Here is a 23,933-nt window from a genome sequence, read left to right as displayed (position 1 = left end):
TTGAGTACTTCTGGCTTTTTGTACTTTTGTTCGACTTATCTTATTGTCTCTCACCACAGCATTCAAAATATCTGATTCATGAGAAGGAAACCCATAGGAAATCTACAAGTATATAATTCTTGCTTTTGCAATGTGAATATTTCCTGGGAAAGTTTCTCCTTCCTTAACTGGAAGTAAGAATGTTGCTACTTCAGAGAAGGACCTTCTCACTCTCGAAGCCCTCACTCTGTTAGCAAGAAGTCCTGCATAGAAGCTCCCTTTCCACATTCTTCCTGGTATGTTTTCTATCTAAAGTAGTGGCCACCAAACTCCAAATCTAACAGCTCCAGGTTTTGTCTAAAATTTAGCTTGTAATGTTACTATTGGCATAACCTCAAATTCATATATTATCCTCACTCCATTCAGCAGCACATATTGTGTACCTAATTTTCCATCTAGACCATCATTCAGTAATTGGTCTCATTAAATTGTGTATTTCAGATGCCAGTTAACCTCCCCTCATCCAGCCAATTTGGCAGCATTGGTTTCAAATGAATGTCACATGAATGCAATAATTTGATGAAAAAGATTGCTGTAAGAACTTAGTAAGTCAAGAAGGCAAAGGGCGTAGGTCAGAGTTTCATAGCAAGACCTTGATTAGTCCTGAATCATCAACTTGCACCATTTGCATCCATGGGTTCTGCTTGACCCACTGAGTTCTTCCTGCATTATTTCTGTTTTGTAGATTCCAGCATCTGCCATCTCTTTTGGCTTCAACAAAACTTGGATGACTGTTCTGGAAGTGCATTGTATGGTCCTCTTTTTCTAAATACAGTGGATAACATAGGCCCAAATACATATATACCGTAGATGTCGGATTATAAGCCGCTACTTTTTTCCCACATTTTGAACAGCTTTGAACACTGCGGCCTTTACTACGGTGCGGCTAATGCATGATTTTTTTTTCATGCCGCCAAAAACATTTTGCCTCGTAACAGTAGACCAATAAAATTGATGAGTAGTTCACAGAGGTCCAATGAAATTGTACGATAAATCAAGCGCACTTTCACAATTAAATTATTGTAAATCAGTCATTTGTACCCACCCTCATCAACATGGAAAACACTCGAAGAAAAGCATTGTGCTGCCTTTATGGCAGTTATTTAGTTTATAATATTTTCGCTTAGTAATTCATTTGTTAGTAATTTCTAGTTAAAGTTAGAAGTGTTTTAACTATATTTGTTTTCTGTACTACATCGCGGGATGCTATGACGTCACACCCGGTTTCGCCGCGTCTTGTGGGAAATACCGGTTTGCAATAAACGGGAAGGTGGGGGGTGAGCGGCATTAGATCTGAGCGAACGCTGCTTTTAAGTTAAAGGCGATCAATAACTTTTCCTGGTAGGCTGCAGTATATATATTTTTTACCAGTCGTTAGGAGATATTGGAATGTTGTTCAGTAAAAAAGTATACGCAACGTATATTTAAAAGTAGCCGCGTTACAGGCACGGTTCGAAAAAAAGCATTGCAATATGTATTTGTTTATGTTACCATATGGATTTAATTAAAAGTTAAAAAATCCTCACGTGTAATATCTTTCTGTGTAAATATCTCATATTACAACGTGGGACACCTGCGGCCTAAAATCCGGTGCGGCTTGTACAAGTACAAAATTGATTTTCTTTCTAAAATTAGAGCCAGCGGCTTTTAATCAGGTGCGCTCTGTAGTGCGAAATCTACGGTACAAACTCTCAAACAAATTGGCACCTTTAATACTCAACCAACAGTTACCCTTCGTGACCCTTCGAAGAGTCTCAGCCCGAAACGTCGACAGTGCTTCTCCTTATAGATGCTGCCTGGCCTGCTGTGTTCCACCAGCATTTTGTGTATGTTGTTTGAATTTCCAGCATCTGCAGATTTCCTCGTGTCAACAGTTACTGCAATGTTTTTTTTGGCCATTCAATCCTGTGGCATGGAAGGAGACTATTTGGCCCAGTGTTTCTGTGTCTAATTTTTGGAAATGTTATTCAATTTGTCCCACTCTCCAACTCTTTCCCCACAATCTTGTAAATTTATTGTTTTCAAGTAATTTTTTTTACATTAAAAAAAAATTCTGCTCATCCAAATTTTGGGCAATGTATACTGATGGGTTCTTTTGCAGGTACTTATTTGTGTCCATTGGCTATTGATCCTACTTGTGGAAACTTCCCCTGGAGGCATTCCATGATAACCATTCAGAAGTTTAGAACAACTCCACTAAATCTTTCCATAACTTTTGCTTTAATAGGACTAAAGCTAGCATTTTTTTGACCATCAGCATTATTGATATTACTCACCCTGGTGTATTTCAGTAAATTTGATCTGCTTCCATCATATCTTTGCTCCAATGTTGTACCTGGTATTAGGTACAAGGTAGAGGCTTAACCAGTGACATAAAGATGTAGCTTAACTTATTTGCTTTTGCACTCATTGCCAAGATGAAATCAGAATCAGGTTAATATTGCTGGCATATATTGTGAAATTTCTTGTTACGTGGCAGTAGTACATTGCAATACATAAAAACTGTAAATTACAGTTATAGTGGAAAAACAGAATAAAATAATGAGGTAGTGTTTATGGGTTCAGTGTCTGTTCAGAAACATGACTGCAGAAGGGTAGAAGCTATCCTTAAATCATTGAGTGTGTGCTTTCAGGCTCGTGTACCTTCTCCCTAATGGTAGCAATGAGAAGAGGGCATGTCCTGGATGCTGGGGATGCTTGTGCCTGTGATGGGGCTGACTGAATTCACAACTTTCTGCAGCCTTTTTTGATCCCGTGCAGACATATTTCTTAGAGACCCTGTTATGATTATGTGGTTAATAAACATTAATAATTATTGGTTAGATGGACAGACAACAGATTAAATTTTAGAGCCACATTGTCCTCACTGAGCAACAGTACTTGATATAGAGCCAAACTTATGACCACTTTTAACTGTGTATTGTAGAAAATTATTTCACCTAGTGGGTCATATTGGCAATGGCACAGATCCCTATTAATCTAGGGTGGAATCACCAGATCAGAAAACGTTAAGATCACCGAGAATTGCCATTTATACTCTATAAAAGCACCACACAGATCTGAGAGGATACGTTTAAATATATATTCAATCCTAAAGAAAACAGTCAGTCCCATATTTTAATAGCCAGGGTTCCAGGTCCATGTATAATCCATGAAATAGATTCATCTTGTTTGCTGCTCTGTCAATTGCTGGTAACATTAATTCCTGGGCTACTGAGGCACAGCCTGTAAAAAATATTTCATATATTTTGGCACACGCTTGATTGTCAGGTTATTTATTAAATCTCTAACCTCTTTTTTTACAGAAACGTTCAGTGGAAGATCTGAAAGAGCGATATTATAGCATTTGTGCAAAGTTAACAAAGATCCGAGCCCCACCTGGTTCTGATCCTAAGCTTTCTGTTTTTGATGCTGGACATGAGAGACGGAGAAAAGAGCAGCTCGAGAGATTGTACAACAGAACACCAGAGCAGGTAAAGATTTCTGCTCTGTATATATAATAAAAGGCGAAACTTTGTTTTGCAGTTGAGATGAAAAAGAAATAAAATACTTAAAATGCGTGGAGAGACAAGAGACTGAAGATGTTGGACAAATAGATGGTGACATTTTGGGTCAAGATCCTTCATCTGGACTGTGAATCTGGTTCCTACAGCAATTCTTTTTTTTTAACTTAAACTATGTATCAGGTCTCCTACCATGTGAAAGAAAAGATCAGTTGATTTTTCTGACATCAAATGTAAGGACAAAGAAAATTCTTTATTTCCTTTATGAGAATCAAATAAACCTGCTGTCATGTGTACTTAATGATTTCTATAAAAAGATCAGTGTCATACCAATGGTATGCTGTTTCTTATCGGAGTAATAATTGAGAGGTTACAGTGATTTTAGCATATTTCCTAGAACAAGGGATTGTGGATCCAACCAGGGAAATGCATATTTTAAATCTATGTGTGAGGATAAGGGATTAATTAGTAATCTCAAAGTTTAGGATACTGCAGAAGAAAGAGATCATGGTGTAAGATTTTCACATTCAGTATGAAAGGGAGAAATTTGTGTCTGAAACTAGATTTAAAAGTCATTTATCTTGAAATAAGGTGTGAGTTGGCTAATATAGTTCAGGAAATTAGATAAAAAGGTTCTGTGGTAGAAAAGTGAGACATTTGCAAAATGTGATTTTCTTTTCAGATTCATGTTTATTCAATTCTGTTACTAATTTTTAAGTATTTTGTTACCACTTAATATTGGATTCAAATATTTTCTCAGCCTACTGGTCTTTGTTTTATTTTCTGCTTTCCTAAATAGTGGGATTATATTTATGATCTTTCTAAATTCCAAGTACTCTAGAATCTGGAATTCTGCAACATGACCCCCAGTTCATCCAATACCTGTATCCCCATCTCTTCAAAAACATTGGGAATGCATGATTTATGAGTCCTATTAGTTTTTCCATTGTTTTATTTTCAGCAAATGTTTGTTTCTTTAAGAACCATAGTTCATTATTTTCCAGAGGTTTTCTGTCTTCAGTTAAACTGGCACAGTCTAGATGTAGATTAAAGTCCACCAGGATTTTTGTCATAGTCCTGTTACATACACTTGGTATATTTTTTAAATTCACTCTTGAGACTTGCTTTAATTCAACTGCTGGATCAGAGGGCACCAAATATTTTCTGGCCCTTGTTGATTCAACTACTTGGTTTTCTGAGATAGGATTCTTCTCTGCTGCTTTTCATCCATCCTATAATATCAGAATAACCCTGCCTGTTTTTATTTCCATTTTGCTTATTTCTTGTAAAAGAGAAGTATCTTGGAATATTTAATTTACAGCTTTGGAGGTCACTTTTTAAGCAAGTGTGTCTATGTTTGCGGATAATAAAGAGATAGGTGAGAAAATAAAGTCCGAGGCCAACACAAAATGGGGTAGATAGTTTAAGTGTGTGGACAAAAAGTTAATTGATGGAGTACAGAAAGGGAATTTAAAGTAATTCGTTTTGAATTGGTTATAAACGAATATGGAGAAACAACCAAAATGCAGTGAAAGTTGGATCAGTTATATTATTGAATAATGTCAGTTGTTATTGTTGTAATTGCATGGGGCTTGCAGTTGAGGCGTATGGAAGTCTTGCTATCACTATTTCTTGCAAAACAGAAGTATCTTGAAAAAATTAATTTCCAGCTTTGGAGGCCTCTTTTTAAGCAAGTGTATCTAAGTTTGCAGATAATAAAAAGATTGGTGAGAAAATAAAGTCTGCTTGCATGAACCACACCAGTATCACCAAGGAAGCATTGCCAGAGGCAAGGAAGAACAGCCAGCATCTTGGGTAGGTTAAATCAGCTGCCACTCCCTAGCATATTCCTGGCCAAAGTACAGTCTCTGGACCACAAGCTGTGTGAGCTGAGAGCCAGAATCCCTTACCAATGGGAAACAGAGCACTGTAACATCTTGTGCTTTACCGAAACCTGGTTGTCAGAGGAGATACCAGACCAAGCCATCGAACCCATCGGGTTCTCTTTGTTCCGAACGGATAGGTCTAAAGACCTCTCTGGGAAAAGTAACAGTGGAGGAGTACGTTTCATGGTGAACAAAGGTTGGTGCGACCCAGGTAGTGTGCACACCCTCAAATCCTTTTGCTCCCCAGATCTGGAGTACCTTATGTTGATCTTTCTGGCTGCCGAACGAATTCACGTCTGTTATTATTACAGCTGTGTACCTCCCACTACAGGCTGATATTAACCTGGCTCTCAAAGAACTATGCAAAACCATTAACATCCGTGAAACCACACATCCAGAGGCTGCTTTCATCATCGCTGGAGACTTTAACCTAGTGCCACTGGCCAGAGCTTACCCGAAGTTTTGCCAATACATCAAAGTGAGCACATGGGGAGGAAGCAATGCTAGTCTTCCTTCCACAGTGCCTACAATGCACTTCTTCACTCTCCATTTGGAAATTCTGATCATTCCTTCATCTTGCTTCTGCCCGCCTACAGGCAGAAACTGAAACAGGAAGCGGCCATAGTGAAAACCATCCACTGCTAATCCAACCAATCAGGCCCAGTGTTACAAGCCTTCTTTAAAAACGTCACCTGGGAGGTATTTCGAGCTGAGATCATCTCCGAATACATGGAGGTGGTCACAAGCTTCATTCAGAAGTGCATTGAAGACAGTGTTCCCCAAAAATTGGTCTGGGTCTACCCAAACCAGATGATTTGGATAAATGTCCTGACGAAGGGTCTTGGCCCGAAACGTCGACAGTGCTTCTCCTTATAGATGCTGCCTGGCATGTTGTGTTCCACCAGCATTTTGTGGGTGCCTTGGATAAATAGTTCAGTGTGTGTTGCTCTCAGCACAAGAGATAAAGCCTTTGCCTCCGGAGATCCAACAGGAGCTCAAGAGATGCCACTATGATTTACATAGAGCCATCAGGTTGGCAACATGGGGACAAAATCCTGTTACAACTTTACAACAATGACACACAGAGCATATGGCAAGGACTGCACACCATCTTGGACTTCAAGAGGAACAACAGCACTACAACCAATATTGCCACCACGCTCCAGATGAGCCAACTTTTTTAATGCTCGATTTCAGGTTGATAAAACTGAACCCCTGAGGAGAGCCACTGACGAAACCTGCTCCTTCATCATCTTCAAGGCTGAGGTATATAGAACATTCCAACGTGTCAATAGCTGCAAGGCACCCCAAAACAGGTCCTTAAACTGTATGCGAAACAGCTGGCTGGTGTGCTTATCTCTCCCTTTCCCAGTGGGTAGTGCCCTCTTGTTTCAAATCGTCCATCATTGTCCCTGTACTTCAGGTAGTATGGCTGAATGATTGGCGCTCTGTTGAACTCACCTCAATATTGAGCAAACATGAGGAAATCTGCAGATGCTGGAAATTCAAACAATGTGTTGTTTCAATATTGAGCAAATGTTTTGAGAGGCTGGTTAAAGTCTACATCTGCAGCATGCTACCATCCGTACTGGACCTCTACAATTTGACTACTGAAGGAGCTAGTCTACCAATGGCTATAGCCACAGCACTACACACTGTTCTCACTCACCTGGAGAAAGGGGATGCATACGTTGGAATGATGTTCCTGGACTATAGTTCAGTATGAATACCATAATTCCCTCCAGATTTGACATTGATGTGCCTTATTTCTAGCAGTAACGAGACAGCCTACAGAGGAGATGTTAACACCCTCTCCCTCAAAGTCCAAAAAACAAAAGAGCTGATCATGGATTACAGAAGGAACAGAGACAGGCTCGCCCCAATCAACATCAATGGGACTACGGTTGATGATGAGTAGTTTCAAGTTCCTTGGTATACATATCCATATCACTGAAGATCTCACTTGGACTGCTGGACTGTACACACTGTGGCAAAAAAAGCACAACAGTGTCTCTTCCATCTCAGGCGACTGAAGAAATTCAGCATGAGCCCCCAGATCCTTAAGACCTTCTACAGGATCACCATTGAGAGCATTCTGACCAGCTGTATCACTTATTGGTACGGGAACTGCACCAACCTTGATCCTTGATTGCTGGACACTGCAGAGAGTGATATGGACAGCCCAGCGCATCTGTGGATGTGAACTTCCCTCCATTCAGGACACTTACAGCAACAGTGTAAAGAAGGCCTGGAAAATCATCAGGGATACCAGTCTTCCCAACCATAAAGTGCTTCAGCTGCTACCATCTGGCAAACGCTACCGTAGCATTAAAGCCAGGACCAACAGGCTACGGGACAGCTTCTTTCTGCAAGCCATTAGACTTGTAAATTCACAAGTCTGTACATTGCGATGGTGACATAACGCAAAGATTTTTACTCCGTCACATTGTGGGACGGATGTAAAATTTAAATAAATTCAATTTCAATTCATTGCTGGGACCATTGGTGAGATCATATTTGTAGTACTGCATACAATAGTAACCTCCTTATTTAAATAAGGATATATTTGTGTTAAATAGAGCGCAACAAAAGTTCATGTTGTTTAGTGGTCTGAAGTACAGTTAAAAGGTTATTAAGTTTATTCAAGGCTCAGATCATCTTTTGTACTACACAGGAATTAAAGGTTAAGGGGATCAGGCAAGAATAAAGCAGATTTAGGTAAAAGATGAGGTTAATAATGATGTTGAAAGGAGGGCTTGAGGAGCTAGATGGTCGACAATTTTTTTTTACATTTTATGTTATATGGAGACATAGTTAAAGGTGACCAAGGAAATTAAATTCATTTAATTAGATAAATCAGGAATAAAATCCTCATATCAATAATGGTGTTTGTAAAAATAGCAGATTGTTATTAAACGTGTGGTTCCTCAGTTTTTAGGGACAGAATTTGGGATTTTGTCTGAGCGTGACTCCTGATCCACAACAATGTAGTTACTCACATTTAAATGGGAAATTTGAAGAGAGACACAAATTCCCTGTTTGTCCATCTCCAAAGACTCTGCATTAGCTAAGTAATTGACTTTAGTAAAATTGTCCATCTATTCTACCAGACGTCAGAAATATTTTTAATGATGTTTAATTATTTTCTTTAATTGTAGGTGGCTGAAGAAGAGTATTTAATACAGGAATTAAGGAAAATTGAAATGAGGAAAAAAGAGCGAGAGAAGAAAACGCAGGATTTGCAGAAACTCATCACGGCTGCAGACAATACCACAGAAATGCGCAGGGCAGAGCGAAAGGCAGCGAAAAAGAAACTTCCACAGAAAAAGGAAACAGAAAAACCGGTGAGAGTCCATAAATGCTCCATAAATTCTTTTTTTAAGAAAAAGAATAGAATTTTTAAGATAGTCATTATTTTTCTCCTTGTTACCCAAAACAGATGTTGAGCTATTTCTTTCCAGTATCTACCTCTCATAAAAGTATTCCACTGGCTTTGGTTATAGGTAATTTATTTAATGACTGGATGAAATAGATACACATGCATTTGAGGTTCATGGCTTTAAAATGACAGGTTAACTTTTAATATTATTATTTCATTTTGAAGCAACAGGTTACAAATCCACATCCTGGGATTTTAGGAATGAGAAACAGATTAGGTCCCTCAGCTGAGAATTTTGCTGAATGACCATCCTAACAGGAATAGGCATAAACATTTAACCTCGTGACTCTATCACAAATAAGATAAAATCTGCAGATGCTGGAAATCCAAGCAACACACATTAGATGCTGGAGGAACTCTATAGGCCAGGCAGCATCTATGGAAAAGAGTACAGTCGACATTTCGGGCAAAAATGTTGACTGTACTCCTTACCATAGATGCTGCCTGGCCTGCTGAATTCCTCCAGCATTTTGTGTGTTAACCTCTTGATTCTGCTTTGTCATTCAATAAAATCAAGCTGACCTAAGAGAGCAGAAATGCCCCTTGTATAGAATTATATTTAAGTAAAATATGGTTTTACTCTGCTTTAAAGTTAACAATTTACTTAGTTTCAATTGAAGTTTGCAGAAGAGTTCCAAGTTTTTACCATTCTTGAAGAGCAATATATTTTCTAAGTTTACTCTTGAAAGGGCTAGATCGCAGGTAAAAAATAGTAGTTGATTATCCTGGATAATAAAAAAATAATTTCTATCTGGAGTTTTGCTTCCCTTAACCTTGAAATTGCATTGAAATTTCCTGCAATGTTCTTAATTCCAAGAATAAAAATTTTGTATACATCAAGAGTCCAGATATCATTATAACTCTATGCCACATTTTTGTTTAAGCCAGTGTAACCTTCTTAAGCAATGGTGCCCAGAACTGCTCAGATTATTTCAAACTGTGTACTGTAATAACATAATTTTAATTCTCTTGATAGACCATTATTATACTTTAAGCATGCATATGTGGCAAGTAAAGGCTGATTTATACTTGTGCGTCGCATCTATGCCGTAGGTGTCGCATGCCCTACACTGTACCCTATGCAGTAGGATGACGTGCACCTCTCCAGAAAAGTTACTCACGCATCGTGGTGACGCAGCCAGAAACAACTGTGATTGGTCCACTTGGTAGCATCGCATTTCCATTTGCTTCTTCTCTGCCATGTTTGTAGGCTGCGCATACACTGATGCGAAATAGATGAACCAAATTGTCAAATCTACCTGCCGACAAGCGAAAATGTTTGAAATGCATTTCCTCGTCCATGTCTCTCAGAAAGAAACTCAGCTCAGTGGCACAGAAGCCCCACTGCCAACTAATGTTTTGGCGCACACCAACGCATGCTCGCTACAGCGTAGAGCGATGCAGAAGTGAAAATCAGGGCTATGGCGTGGGCTGCAGTGTAGCCTGTATGCACAAGTATAAATCAGCCTTAACATTCACACCACAGAAGTGCTAGGCAATGAAATTTCCAGCAATACCATGTTTAACCGTCTATCTTTGAATCCTAATGCTTTTGGCATTGATGCTACTCCCAGCATAAGTGTCCTGGCAATCACTATTGACCTGCCCCATAAATATTGTGACTGGAAGAGTGAGTTAGAGGTTTGATTTCCTAACTAAGTGACTTGCCTCCTGACAAGGCACAAGTGATGGAACACACCTCACCAGCCTGAATAAGTGTGGATAAGAAGCTCAGCACCAGAACAAAACAGACTGCACTTGGAGTATTGTCAACAGTTTTATAACCATATAACAATTACAGCACGTTCTCGGCCCTTCTAGCCCGTGCCGAATGCTTACTCTCACCTAGTGTCACCTACCTGCGCTCAGTCCATAACCCTCCATTCCCTTCCTGTCCATATATCTATCCAATTTTGCTTTAAATGACAATACCGAACCTGCCTCTACCACTTCTACTGGAAGCTCATTCCACACAGATACCACTCTCTGAGTAAAGAAATTCCCCCTCATGTTACCCTTAAACTTCTGCCCCCTAAGTCTCAACTCATGTCCTCTTGTTTGAATCTCCCCTACTCTCAATGGAAAAAGCCTATCCACGTCAACTCTATCTATCCCCCTCATAATTTTAAATACCTCTATCAAGTCCCCCCTCAACCTTCTACGCTGCAAAGAATAAAAACCTAACTTGTTCAATCTTTCCCTGTAACTTAGGTGCTGAAACCCAGGTAACGTTCTAGTAAATCTTCTCTGTACTCTCTCTATTTTGTTGACATCTTTCCTATAATTTGGTGACCAGAACTGTACACAATACTCCAAATTCATCCTTACCAATGCCTTGTACAATTTTAACATTACATCCCAACTCCTATACTCAATGCTCTGATTTATAAAGGCCAACATACCAAAAGCTTTCTTCACCACCCTATCCACATGAGATTCCACCTTCAGGGAACTATGCACCATTATTCCTAAATCATTCTATTCTACTGCATTCTTCAATGCCCTACCATTTACCATGTATGTCCTATTTGGATTATTCCTACCAAAATGTAGCACCTCACACAGCACTAAACTCCATCTGCCATCGTTCAGCCCATTCTTCTAATAGGCCTAAATCTCTCTGCAAACTTTGAAAACCTACTTCCTTATCCACAACGCCACCTACCTTAGTATCATCTGCATACTTACTAATGCAATTTACCACCCCATCATCCAGATCATTAATGTATATGACAAACAACATTGGACCCAGTACAGATCCCTGAGGCACACCACTAGTCACTGGTCTCCAACCTGACAAATAGTTATCCACCACTACTCTCTGGCATCTCCCATCCAGCTGCTGTTGAATCCATTTTGCTACTTCAATATTAATACCTAACGATTGAACCTTCCTAACTAACCTTCTGTGTGGAACCTTGTCAAAGGCCTTACTGAAGTCCATATAGACAACATCCACTGCTTTACCCTCGTCAACTTTCCTTGTAACCACTTCAAAAAATTCAATAAGATTTGTCAAACATGACCTACCATGCACAAATCCATGTTGACTGTTCCTAATCAGACCCTGTCTATCCAGATAATTATGTATACCATCTCTAAGAATACTTTCCATTAATTTACCCACCACTGACGTCAAACTGACAGGCCTATGATTGCTAGGTTTACTCTTAGAACCCTTTTAAAACAATGGAGCCTCACGAGCAATACGCCAATCTTCCGGCACCATCCCCGTTTCTAATGACATTTGAAATATTTCTGTCAGAGCCCCTGCTATTTCTACACTAACCTCCCTCAAGGTCCTAGGGAATATCCTGTCAGGACCTGGAGATTTATCCACTTTTATATTCCTTAAAAGCGCCAGTACTTCCTCCTCTTTAATAATGGATAGCAAGAGAGGGAATTTGTTGACTGCTTACAAGATGGCTTTTAGAGAAGCTTGTGCTTGAGCCTAATTGGGGAAAGGCTATCCTAGATTGGGTGTTGTGTAACAACACAGATCTCATTAGGGAGCTTAATGTAAAGAAACCTTCGGAAGCAGTGTTCATAATATGATTGAATTCATACTGCAATTCAAGGTGCAGGATAGATATGTCCCACAGAAGAAGTTGTTCTCAAATGGCAGAGGCGGGCAACCGTGGCTGACAAGTGAAGTTAAGAACTGCATAAAAGCCAAAAAAAGTGCATATAAGGTACCAAAAGTGAGTGGGAAGTTGAATGATGGGAAGCTTTTAAAATCCAACAAAAGCAACGGAAAAAAGCTATAGGAAGTGTAAAGATGAAATATGAAGTCAGAGTAGCTAATAACATAAAGTAGGATACTAAATGTTTTTTCAGTTTAAATAATTTTGAGTTGGTCTTAATCAAATGTTTGTTAGCATCATTTGCAATAAAAGTGCAACAAGTTACTTAAGATTGATTTGTGAACCTTTTAGCATTGATTGGATTTTGGTTGTTGCTTTTTAAGTTCTTTTTCCCCGTGTAGAACTACTATGGAATTCCTCAGCCAAGATCATCAAAAATTACAGATGGTTTGGCATTCAGATTTCCAAGAATGTATGTAATTCTGTTCCAACATATTCTGTTTACTCTTGTTTTATAGACTGTACCAGAGACTGCTGGCATCAAATTTCCAGATTTCAAGTCTGCAGGAGTCACATTACGAAGTCAACGGGTAAGGATTTAAAAATTTTCAATGTTTAAATTGGGCGGACATTGTATAAATGTGATATTAATGGAGTGTCATTTATCAATTTTTATATGTGTCATTTGATTTGAATTGTAGTGCAAAAATTTCTTGTGAGAGGTTCAAATTCACAATCAGAAACTACCAAACATGTAGTAACGGTACATTCTTGCTTTATCAGCTGGCCCTGTTCTGACATTGGCCTCTTGGAATCCATCAGCAGAGCACCAACCTCTTGTAGTTTTTCAGCAGTATGCTGGAAAATCTGTACACTGAAGAGATATTACTATCACTGTTAGCTGTGAGGAGAGGCCAGTCAATCTAATGTTAGTGGTGTGAGGGGATTCTGAGAGACGGGATCTATCTGTATTTGAATAGGTAGGCATTGATTGGGGATAGTCAGCATGGTTTTGTGCAATGTAAACTATGTCTCATTAATTTAAATTGAAAGCGTTTGCCAAGGGGCCATGGATGTTGACTGTGTGGATTTTAGCAAGGCCTTTGAGAAGTCCTTGCATAGTAGGTTGGAACTGAAAGTTAGATCACATGTGATTGATGGTGGGTTAGCCAGTGGGATACAAAATTGGCATTGTGGTAAGAGTCAGAGGGTGCCATGGAAGATATTTTTGTTCAGGTTGGAGGCCTGTGGCTGGAGGTGTGCCACCAGGATTGATGCTGGGTCTGCTGGTGTTGGCCATCTATAATAACAACTTGAATGAGAACATAGGTTGCACGGTTCGTAAAATTGCAGATGGTGCAATTTGTTGGTGGTATCATAAACAATAAAGAAGGTTACTTAAGATTACACAAGGATTTAGAACAATTGGGAAAGTGAGTCAGGGAATGGCAGATGGAATTAAATTTGGGCAAGGGCATGATGTGGCATTTTGGAATTTTAAGCCATGACAGGTTTTAGACAGTTACAGCATGGCCCTGGAGAGTGCTGTAGAATAGAGAGACCGATGAGTACAGAAACATAGTCCCCTGAAAGTGGTGACACAGGTAGATGGGGTGGTGAAGAAGGTATTTGGGATGCTTGTCATCATCAGTTAGGGTATTGAGTATAAGAGTTGGGATGTCAATTTACAACTTAAACAGGACATTGTTGAAATCACACTTGGAATATTGTGTACAGTTCTAGTAATCTAGCTATGGGAAGGATGTCATTAAGCTGGAAGGTTGCAGAAGAGATTCACAAGGTTTCCTACTCCTGAAGACATCAATCAGCTCTTTGTCTTTGCTGACGTTGAATGAGAGATTGTAGTTGTAGCACCATTCAGCCAATTTTTAACTCTCCCTCCTGTATGCTGATTCATCATCACCTTTGATTCGGTCAGCAACAGTGGTGTTGTCAGCACTCTTAGCCTCACAGTTATAAGTAGAAAGTGAGTCGAACAGGCGGCTAAACACACAGTCGTGTGCTATTCTAACTTAATAAAGATTTTGTATTCTGAGAAGATATTTGGAACTATAAATTTGTTTAGGTCAATGGTTTCCAACCTTTTCTATGCCCCACACCCCTAGGAAATGTTTGATTAATGTTCGCACCCCCTACAAAAGTAGTATCACATTTGAAGATGAAGAAGTCTAATTTCTAACTTTTGAACCACAAATTGAACCACATACAATACTGCGGGTGAACAAACTGAACTTAAAAAAATAAGCTTTTAACTCAGTGCATAAAATGCAAATATAAATTGAGCAATTAGATTCTAATTTATTCAGAAAAAATTGTAAACAGTAAAATCAATCCCAATTGTGAACATAAAATTCAATGACTTCTTTGCTCCTGCTTCTCATTCATGATTTTGTCAAAACGTGGAACTTTCTTGCTGACTGCGATCCGCAGGTCTGCCTGTGGATTCAGGCGATTCCTAGATTTTGTCTTGATTGACAAAAGAGAACTGAATCCAGATTCACACAAGTATGTTGTTGCAAATGGAATGAGGACACGGAGTGCTTTTCCACCAAGTCTTTGGAACATATCCAGAGCTGCACACCAAAACTCCTCCAAAGTCTTGCTTTCAAATTGCATTTCAAGAGCTTGATTTGTCCGCAAGTCAATAAGATCTTCCTTTAGCTCTTCATCATCTGACATTTTCTCCAAATTGTAGGAATATGGATTCATGATCCATTCTTCTGAAATCTTCAGGTCTCCAGCAGCAAAATATCCATCAAACGATTCTGACAGCATTTCCAAATAAGCCACAATTTCTTCATGCACAGTAAGAGTTATGGATCCAGCATCATTAACCATCTCTTCTAGTGAAGGAAAATTTGAGAGACTGCCTCTTTCCATCCTTCAACGCCAAAGACGTAACTTTTCTTTGAAGGCATTCAACTTTTCACAAGCCTTCAATATGTTTATCCATTTTCCTCGAAGAAGAACACTCAGGTCATTCATATGAGTGAAAATGTCAGCTAAGTAAGCCAGCATTTGGGCAAATTCCTGTGATTCCATTGCCCCAACCAGATAACATTCATGCTCCTCTAGAAAAACTTTGATTTCTTCCCGCAGTTCAAAGAAGCAGGTTAAAGCTTGTCCTCGTGACAACCAACGGACTTCTGTGTGGAAAAGCAAAACTGAATGCTCACTTCCCAGATCCTCACAAAATGATTTGAAGATGCAATGGTTCAAAGCACGCCCCCTGATCCAGTTGATGATCTTCACACAAGTATCAAGGACTTTCTTCAAATTTGGAGGCAATGCTTTTGATGCCAAAGCATGCCGATGAAGAAAACAATGGGTAACTTGCAAGCCTGGAATCTCCTTTTTCGTCAATGCAGAAAAGCCAGATTTATTTCCAAGCATTGCAGGTGCCCCATCAGTGCACACAGAACCAATGACTTTGATATCTAAATTATGTTTGGCAAGTAAGTCTTTCACCAGCTGCATCACATCCTTTGCAGTTGTGTTTGTTTTCAGATCTTTACAAAACAGGAAATCTTCCTTCACAGCACCATCATTGACATACCTCACTACTGTGATGAGTTGACTACAACTGGAGACATCAGTTGACTCATCCAACTGAATAGAGATTTTAAGAAGACTAGCGCTGACATCTGAGATGACTTGGTCCAAACTATCTTCACTGAAATCACTGATACGGTTGTGAATGGCATTATTTGATTGGGGCACCTGTTCAAATTTTTTTCTTGCTTCTTTGCCCAGGATAATTGTGGCCATTTCCAGTGCATATGGCTTGATGAGATCTTCCGCAATTTTATGGGGCTTCTTGGATTTGGCCATTTTATATGCTACTTTGTATGAAGCAAGAAGTAGTGGTTTTTCAACAGAAACAAAACCTAATTTTGGAAGAGTTCCTTGTGAATCAAAATGAGCTCTTTTGATTTTCAATGACCCACCATCATGTCCTTCAACATCAGCTCCACCATGCTTGTTCTTGAAGTGCTCTTGAAGCATGGATGGCTTCAGATCTGAGTTGGAAAACACAACGCTACAAAGAATGCACTGGGTTTTTGCAAGCCATCATTTCCTGTTGAGCAAGTGAAATCAAAGCATTCCATTTTCTTCTTTTTGACATGATGAAGGGTTAAGGGTAAAGAGAAAAATATGAGCTAGTATGAGAAAAACTAAGTCTGGGATGACCGCTTCACTCAACCAGACATGCCTATAACAAAGTATCGCAAGAAATACTGTTACGTTCCCCAGTAACCAGGTGACTGACCAGCAAAGATAGATAGGTCCGCTGAAGCCTGATGCTACTATTTTCAAACGTTTTTATTTATAAAGGGGCACAAACGTATGGTTAATACAAAACATTCAGATCATATACGTCGTCACAACTCAATCTAAAGCACAGGTATAGTAACAATCAATCAGAAATAAGCTCTATCGTTGTCTAGGGGTAATGTAGATATATATTGTTTGCTGGATATCTAAAAGTCTTTTGCGGTCACTGCAGTTCCACCAGCTGCCGTCGTTGTGGTGTCGCGTTGGTGCACTTTTGTTAGAAAGAGAGAGATTGAATGAAACATTTACCCGACAGGTTTTCCAACCTGTAGGAGTTCGTCGGAAGTCTCGTTGGGGAATGGACTCTCATCTGTGGCCTCCCCTGTAGCTAGGCCGTTCTTCCGTGGTGAGGTCGCCAATCCCAGGCAAGGAAAAGACGCACACGAACCCCACCTCCAGCTGTCGATATCAAAACGCTGTCGCAGGATTTCTAGCGTGTCTTCTGGTGCGTCTGTGGCCCCGCCTCGGCAGCCCACCTTTTATCTTCCTCACGGGATCGCCGGTGTCAATCTCTCTCTCTCAACCAGCCCACGTTGCCCGAGGGCTTTACACGTGGTCTTCATGAGACAATAGTCAGAGTCACTTTATTCTGCTTCCCGGGGGAACGTGGTCTTCCGCACGTCTCCCTCTCTCTCCCATTTTCCTGTGTCTATTCAGCACGTCTCTCCCCCTCTTGGGTCATTTGACCCCCCCTTGACTAGGGCTCTTGCGATTCTCACAAAGGAGGGGGCTGGGGTCATAACAATACGCTTTTGACTATTATATTACGATATTATCTGCGGTTACACCAAGTTAAATCGTCAGGTGGAAATGCTACGGGGATGGGACGCGACTTATTAGGCTACTCTTTACTGAATTTACACACCTATTTCCGATTATTACCAGAGATATGAACTCCCATCACACGATTCCAGGTCCTCGGTGCTAACCATGATACCTCCTCATCTAACACAATTCAAAATTATCAACGATTCAAGAAAAAAACCTTTTAAGAGAAAAAACCTTCAAAATTCAAAAACTTCTTTAATGCATTGAGACAAATACAAATGAATGACTTCAGCTGCTTTTTATCAAAATGCGGCTTTAAAAAATTTTATAATTGAATAATTTACCTACTGTCTGCGGGTTTGGTTTTAACGCGAAGTCGTTACTCGATGGTTGATTCAGAATGTATAAAGATTTTGGCATTATGAGATGATTTTTAACTCTAAGATGTAACCTTCTAGCTAACATTGATGAGACTCCTCGACTCTGAGGTGTAACTCCCAGGTAACACTGATGAGACTCCTCAACTCTGAGGTGTAACTTCCCAGCTAACATTGATGAGAATCCTCAACGCTGACTCGGGCAGCGGGAGACTGGGTTGTGCTTGGGACAAACCTTACTACCACTTCTCGAGGCACACTGGCAGCTGGCTGAGTGATGACTCGTGACTCAAGCCACTCTTTGTCTCACCCCCTGAAATTCCATTTTGCACCCCCGGGGGTGCGGGCACCCCAGGTTGGGAACCCCTGGTTTAGGTTATGACCTGAGCTGTTTGAGGGAGCTCACTGAGGACTAGGCTTAATTTTTATGAGTGACCAAAGAGCATATGATGACTGTCCTATTCTTCCCTTTCTCCTTAAAAAAAATGTTAACATTAGCATCTTTAAAGTGCATTACCTAACTTGAAACATAATAGCAGGCTTTTGGCCCAAAATGTTGACTGTATTTTTTCCCATAGATGCTGCCTGGCCTGCTGAGTTCCTCCAGTATTTTGTGTGTGTTGCTTTTGTTTGTGAGAGTTGGGTAGTTGTTAGCAAGATAAACTGGGATTATCAAAGGCTTCGCCTAGTAGTCAGCATTGGGAATCAGATCCAACCTTCTGGATCTGATTCAATCACTGTCGATATAATATGAAAAGGTAGAACTACAGGTTATTCATGCAGGTAAAATTACTGAATTATTACGCCAGAAAGCGTGATGTTAGAATTTTTGTAAATTTCTACAATGCGGAATGCATGTAAATTCACTGATTTTGAAAGATCGTCTTGATAATCCTATGAAAAAAAATCTTAAGCCATATAAGATAAACTTGTTCCATGCTTCAGTAATATGGAGGGCTAATTTATTAAAAGGGTACACAGTGTCAACAGCTAAAGTGTATTTTAATTTACTATCATTACCAACATTTCATGATTTATATCACCAATGTAAAACTCATATCTGAAAACTTAACCATGTCAGTTTATTTGTCTTAAAGACTGATGAGTACAGACGAATCAGTATGCAAAATTTATTTAATCAAAGCAAGGAGTTTATTACCCAAATACATTTAATAATGCATTAGCTCCTGTGGATTAACATATTGCAATTTGTTTATTGGAATGACTGTAAAGAAGTGATCATCCAGTTCAAACATCAAATGTTCCTAGGGACCATTTTCAAAAACTCTCATTTTTTTCCTGTAGTTTTCAAATTTCCCTACATTTCCATTAAATTTTTAATCTTTTCAGTTGTGACTTTTATTTTGAGTTTCTGAGCAATAACCTCATTTTTCTTGACTATCAATGATCAAGCCAGCTAATTGCAAGCAATGGAAATGTTGATTTACATGAGCCTCAAAGGTCAAGATTCGTTTGCTAATAAGTGGCACAACAAAATTACCTTTTGTTAATGACTAATGTGTAATTACATTCAAAGAATAATTGTAGATGAGTTTTATAATCTTGCCCCTGGTGCTCACATAATATTTACTGGTCTTGAATATGTTCTAACATCCAAAGGTGCTCAGAAATATTTGAAATTCACAGCCGTTCAATTTTAACTGTCGGGGTAATATCATGACACAATTGTCAATTCTCCTGGTATTCCCTCCCCTCCTAGCCAGGATTACTAGCATCACTACACTTTCCACTAAACCTTAATTCAACAACTCTGAATGTAGTTGGAGAAATAAAGAATGATTATCCTAGGTAATGTAGATGCCAGCTGTGGCATCTCAGTAAAAATGGAAAAATATCATAATTGTCCCATGTTGAATGATGCTCTGAATTAGCATTTCATTGTGAATAAAGGAAGATGAAAACTTTTTTTTCAATGCAAAGATGCACAATCGTGCAGTTAGTGAAAGTCATAGTAATGCATTAGTAGAATTACTTCCTCACAATTCCAACATCCTGGATTTAGTATGGGTAGAAGTTTGAGCACTTTTTTTCCTATGATTATGTTCGTTTCTTTGGGTGTTCTGATTTCTTACGACATTTCAAATACATGTACTTTGGTAAGTTAATTGGTTAACCTACATTGCCCCCATTGACTAGGTAAGTGGTAGAATCTGGGGAGCAATTGAGTGAAATCTAAAGGAGAACAAATTGGGGGCATAGTTTTAAGGTGACAGGTATGAGCTTCAAAGGGGATTTGAGAGGTAATTTTTTTACTTGGAGAATAATATCTGGAACACACTGCCAGAGGTGGTGATGGAATTAGATATAATTACGATGTTTAAACAAAATTGGGATCGACACCTAAGTAGTAATAGAAATAGCATTGTGGGCATGCTATGTTGGCACCGGAATATACTCCTAATGTAGGTAAAGGCAGAAGGATTGTCATAAATTTTCTAGGTGACCTGTGCTGCACAACTCAGTGGTGTTAATGTAGAATTAGTGTTCATGTGTGCTAAATGGTCAACATGGACTTGGTGGGCCAAAGGGTCTGGTTCTGTGCTGTATGTCTTTGTGACAAAATGAATCTGTAGTGAAATGCCACATAGTGTTGAAAATGAAATCGGGTCAAATGCAGTTTTACAAATCTTAGGCACATATGTCTTGTACTTTGGTTTACATTTTAAACTATATCTGATTTAGAAACATAGAAAACCTACAGCACAATACAGGCCCTTCGGCCCACAAAGTTGTGCCAAACATGTCCTTACCTTAGAACTACCTAGGCTTACCCATAGCCCTCTATTTTTCTAAGCTCCATGTACCTATCCAGGAGTCTCTTAAAAGACCCTATCATTTCCGCTGGCAGCCCATTCCACACACTGACCACCCTCTCTGCATAAAAAAAACTTACCCCTGACATCTACTCTGTACCTACTGCCAAGTACCTTAAAACTATGCCCTCTTGTGCTAGCCATTTCAGCCCTGGAAAAAAGCCTTTAACTGTACACACGATCAATGCCTCTCATTATCTTGTATACTTCCATCAGGTCACCTCTCATCCTCCGTTGCTACAAGGAGAAAAGGCCAAGTTCATTAAACCTGTTCTCATAAGACATGCTCCCCAATCCAGACAACATCTTGTAAATCTCCTCTGCACCCTTTCTATGGTTTCTACATCCTTCCTGTAATGAGGCAACCAGAAATGAGCATAGTACTCCCAAGTGAGGTCTGACCAGGGTCCTATATAGCTGCAACATTACCTCTCGGCTCTTAAACTCAATCCCACGATTGATGAAGGCCAATACACCGTAAGCCTTCTTAACTATAGAGTCAACCTGCGTAGCAGCTTTGAGTGTCCTATGGACTCGGACCCCAAAATCCCTCTGATCCTCCACACTGTCAAGAGTCTGCCATTAATGCTGTATTCTGCTGTCATATTTGACCTACCAAAATGAACCATCTCACACTTAACTGGGTTGAATTCCATCTGCCACTTCTCAGCCCAGTTTTGCATCCTATTAATGTCCCGCTGTAACCCCTGACAGCCCTCCACACTATCCACAACACCTCCAACCTTTGTGTCATCAGCAAATTTACTAACCCATCCCTCCACTTCCTCATCCAGGTCATTTATAAAATGATTTGTGTTTCAAACCTACAATTTGGTACATTTCAAATCTGTAGTATGACAAATTTATTTGTTATCTGCACAAATCAAATATATATTTACATGAAGGAGGCAACGTCAAAAATGAAGGTTATTTAAGTGCCTTGTCTTTGTGAAATTTAATGTACATAAAATTAAATGAAGTTCACAGCACCTGCCTGTGATAATAAACCTGATTATGATTTTTTGTTCTTTGGTCGATTTCAGTTATATTTTGACTGCCACTTTTAAATGCCAAATTAAAAAGCAGGATTAATATTTCTGACCTATTATAGTGATGAAAGACGCTTCCCTTCATTGTATTTATTTATATAAAATATAGCCATGCATCAATTCATAGAACCTGCAATATTTTACATATTTTGTATACCTAACATTATAATGCATCTTTTCTTCGTGTTCCATTGACTGGTTGTGTGATATAATTCCAATTCTATAGATCCTAATGTGAATTTTAAAAGTCTGAAATGCCCTGGGCATTGAAATTACTGTTGTTGATAAATCAGGTTTAAATTAAAATAGGGAAAACATAAACACTACCATTTGCAAGAGTGTGTATATATTATTAATATATAGACAAGATTTTTTTTAGTGTAGCATGAAGTAGCTTTGGGGGCTAATGGTGACGGATCATGTTACCCTTTTGTTACTGGACTTGATAAAAATGATAATTGTCATCTACACCTGAAATTAATTGAAGAAAATGCAGGTCTTAGGAGGCACAAGCCAAAGTAAAGTAAAACTTCTCATGATCATTCATACATTTGCATTATTAATAATTTAGGAAACCACAAAGTAGTTGAATACACAAATATGTATTATACTGCTTGCCCAACCCTTTTTTTGAAGTCTGGGAATCCTGACACTTGGAATTCCAATTAAAAGGTTTCCTGCTTATTTCTGGGACCAAGAAGCCCAAGACAAGATGTCCAAAAGAAAGGTCTTGTATGCTCCTCTGGCCCTATTACTGCAAGACTGTAGAGAGCCTAACATCATACTTGGTTTAGTGCCATTCCTGAAAGCATCCTAGAGCCCAGTATTGTGCTTGCTTGACAACATGGTCTTAGACAGAGACTATGTCTCTGTGAGATTAGTGAGAAGGTCTTGCTCCTAAAGTGCCCTGATAAACTTTTCCAGCAGCAAAGCCAGGGTGGATCTTTGCTGGCAGAAACAGTTGTATTTGATTTTAATGGTTTATAAATGTGAGAAATTTTGAAATCTCTTATAAATAAAGTTCACAATTAAAACAGAACTAAAGTAAAATTATTAAAAACAAGAACTTAATTAAAGCAGAATGATTAAAAAGACCATCATGTTTCATGTTTCTATGTGATAGCATAATGATATAACAATCAACTTGTATCAATAATATAAAAGTGAATCAGAAATCTTTGCATCCTGTTTGTCAGTTTAGATTATATTTTTGAAAAATACTGTACTCTTTTGAGTGGAAATTAGATAAATAAATATGCATTTACAAGAACAGTGGGCCTTCCATGTTAGTCCGGATTAATGGGTATATGCAAAGCAGGATACCAAAAGAAATCACAAAGGGAGATTTTGACATCAAGTGCTGAAGTTTAGGATTTACTGCATATACAGTAGCATTCAGAACTGCTGGCAGTAGACAGCACAATATGGCTATCTTTGTTCCATCTTCCAACAGATTTTGTTCTGTCTGTTCATGAAAAAGCACCTGTTTGCATGTTTTGTATTAACATTGTAAGTTTCACTTGATTTGAGAATGTGGTAAACAACAAAACAGTAATCCATATAGATAACGAATTTTTCACCAATCAGTGTGTAATTATTTGCATGTAATTTTGTTTGAGCTCTCTGGGATCTTTCCAAAACACATCCAATACATACAATATATTTCTTCCTTTGTATGCTGAATGTTGTGACTGGAAAAAATAATTTCAAAGGAACTGATAAATATTTGTTAATGAAACACTAACTACTTTAGTTTCAACATTTTTGTAACAGTCATAATGAACTTGTCATCTGATTATTATTTTCTCCTGCTTTCTGGATTTAGATGAAACTGCCTAGCTCAGTTGGCCAGAAAAAAATCAAAGCCATTGAACAGATGCTGACAGAATTGGGAGTTGGTAAGCAAAGAATGGATATCCTGATTATGTTATTGATTACCGTATTAAAAATGTGTACATTGATTATGCTATTAATTTTGAAGAATATATTACCAGTGAAATTGCCAGACCAGTTAGTGTATGGAAAAAGGACAGTCTGAAACATATTAATGTGCAATGTCATACTTTTAAAACTGTTGCAGCTTCAATCTATTTAACAT

At 38.9% G+C, this 23,933-nt stretch overlaps 1 protein-coding gene across 2 annotated transcripts in view; it reads left to right on the top strand.

Moving 5' to 3' along the window:
• dmap1 (DNA methyltransferase 1 associated protein 1) overlaps window positions 1–23,933 on the top strand; it is a 93,108-nt gene that overhangs the window by 50,025 nt on the left and 19,150 nt on the right. For both annotated transcript variants that reach the window (XM_073062926.1, XM_073062925.1), the window contains 4 exons: window positions 3,345–3,512; window positions 8,587–8,772; window positions 12,970–13,041; window positions 23,661–23,733. In XM_073062926.1, the coding sequence (XP_072919027.1) occupies window positions 3,345–3,512; window positions 8,587–8,772; window positions 12,970–13,041; window positions 23,661–23,733 (499 nt within the window). The remainder of the gene's footprint in view (window positions 1–3,344; window positions 3,513–8,586; window positions 8,773–12,969; window positions 13,042–23,660; window positions 23,734–23,933) is intronic.

Source organism: Hemitrygon akajei, chromosome 12 (assembly GCF_048418815.1).
Source record: "Hemitrygon akajei chromosome 12, sHemAka1.3, whole genome shotgun sequence".
Taxonomy (NCBI): Eukaryota; Metazoa; Chordata; class Chondrichthyes; order Myliobatiformes; family Dasyatidae; genus Hemitrygon; species Hemitrygon akajei.
This window is presented reverse-complemented; position numbering and strand designations above follow the sequence as displayed.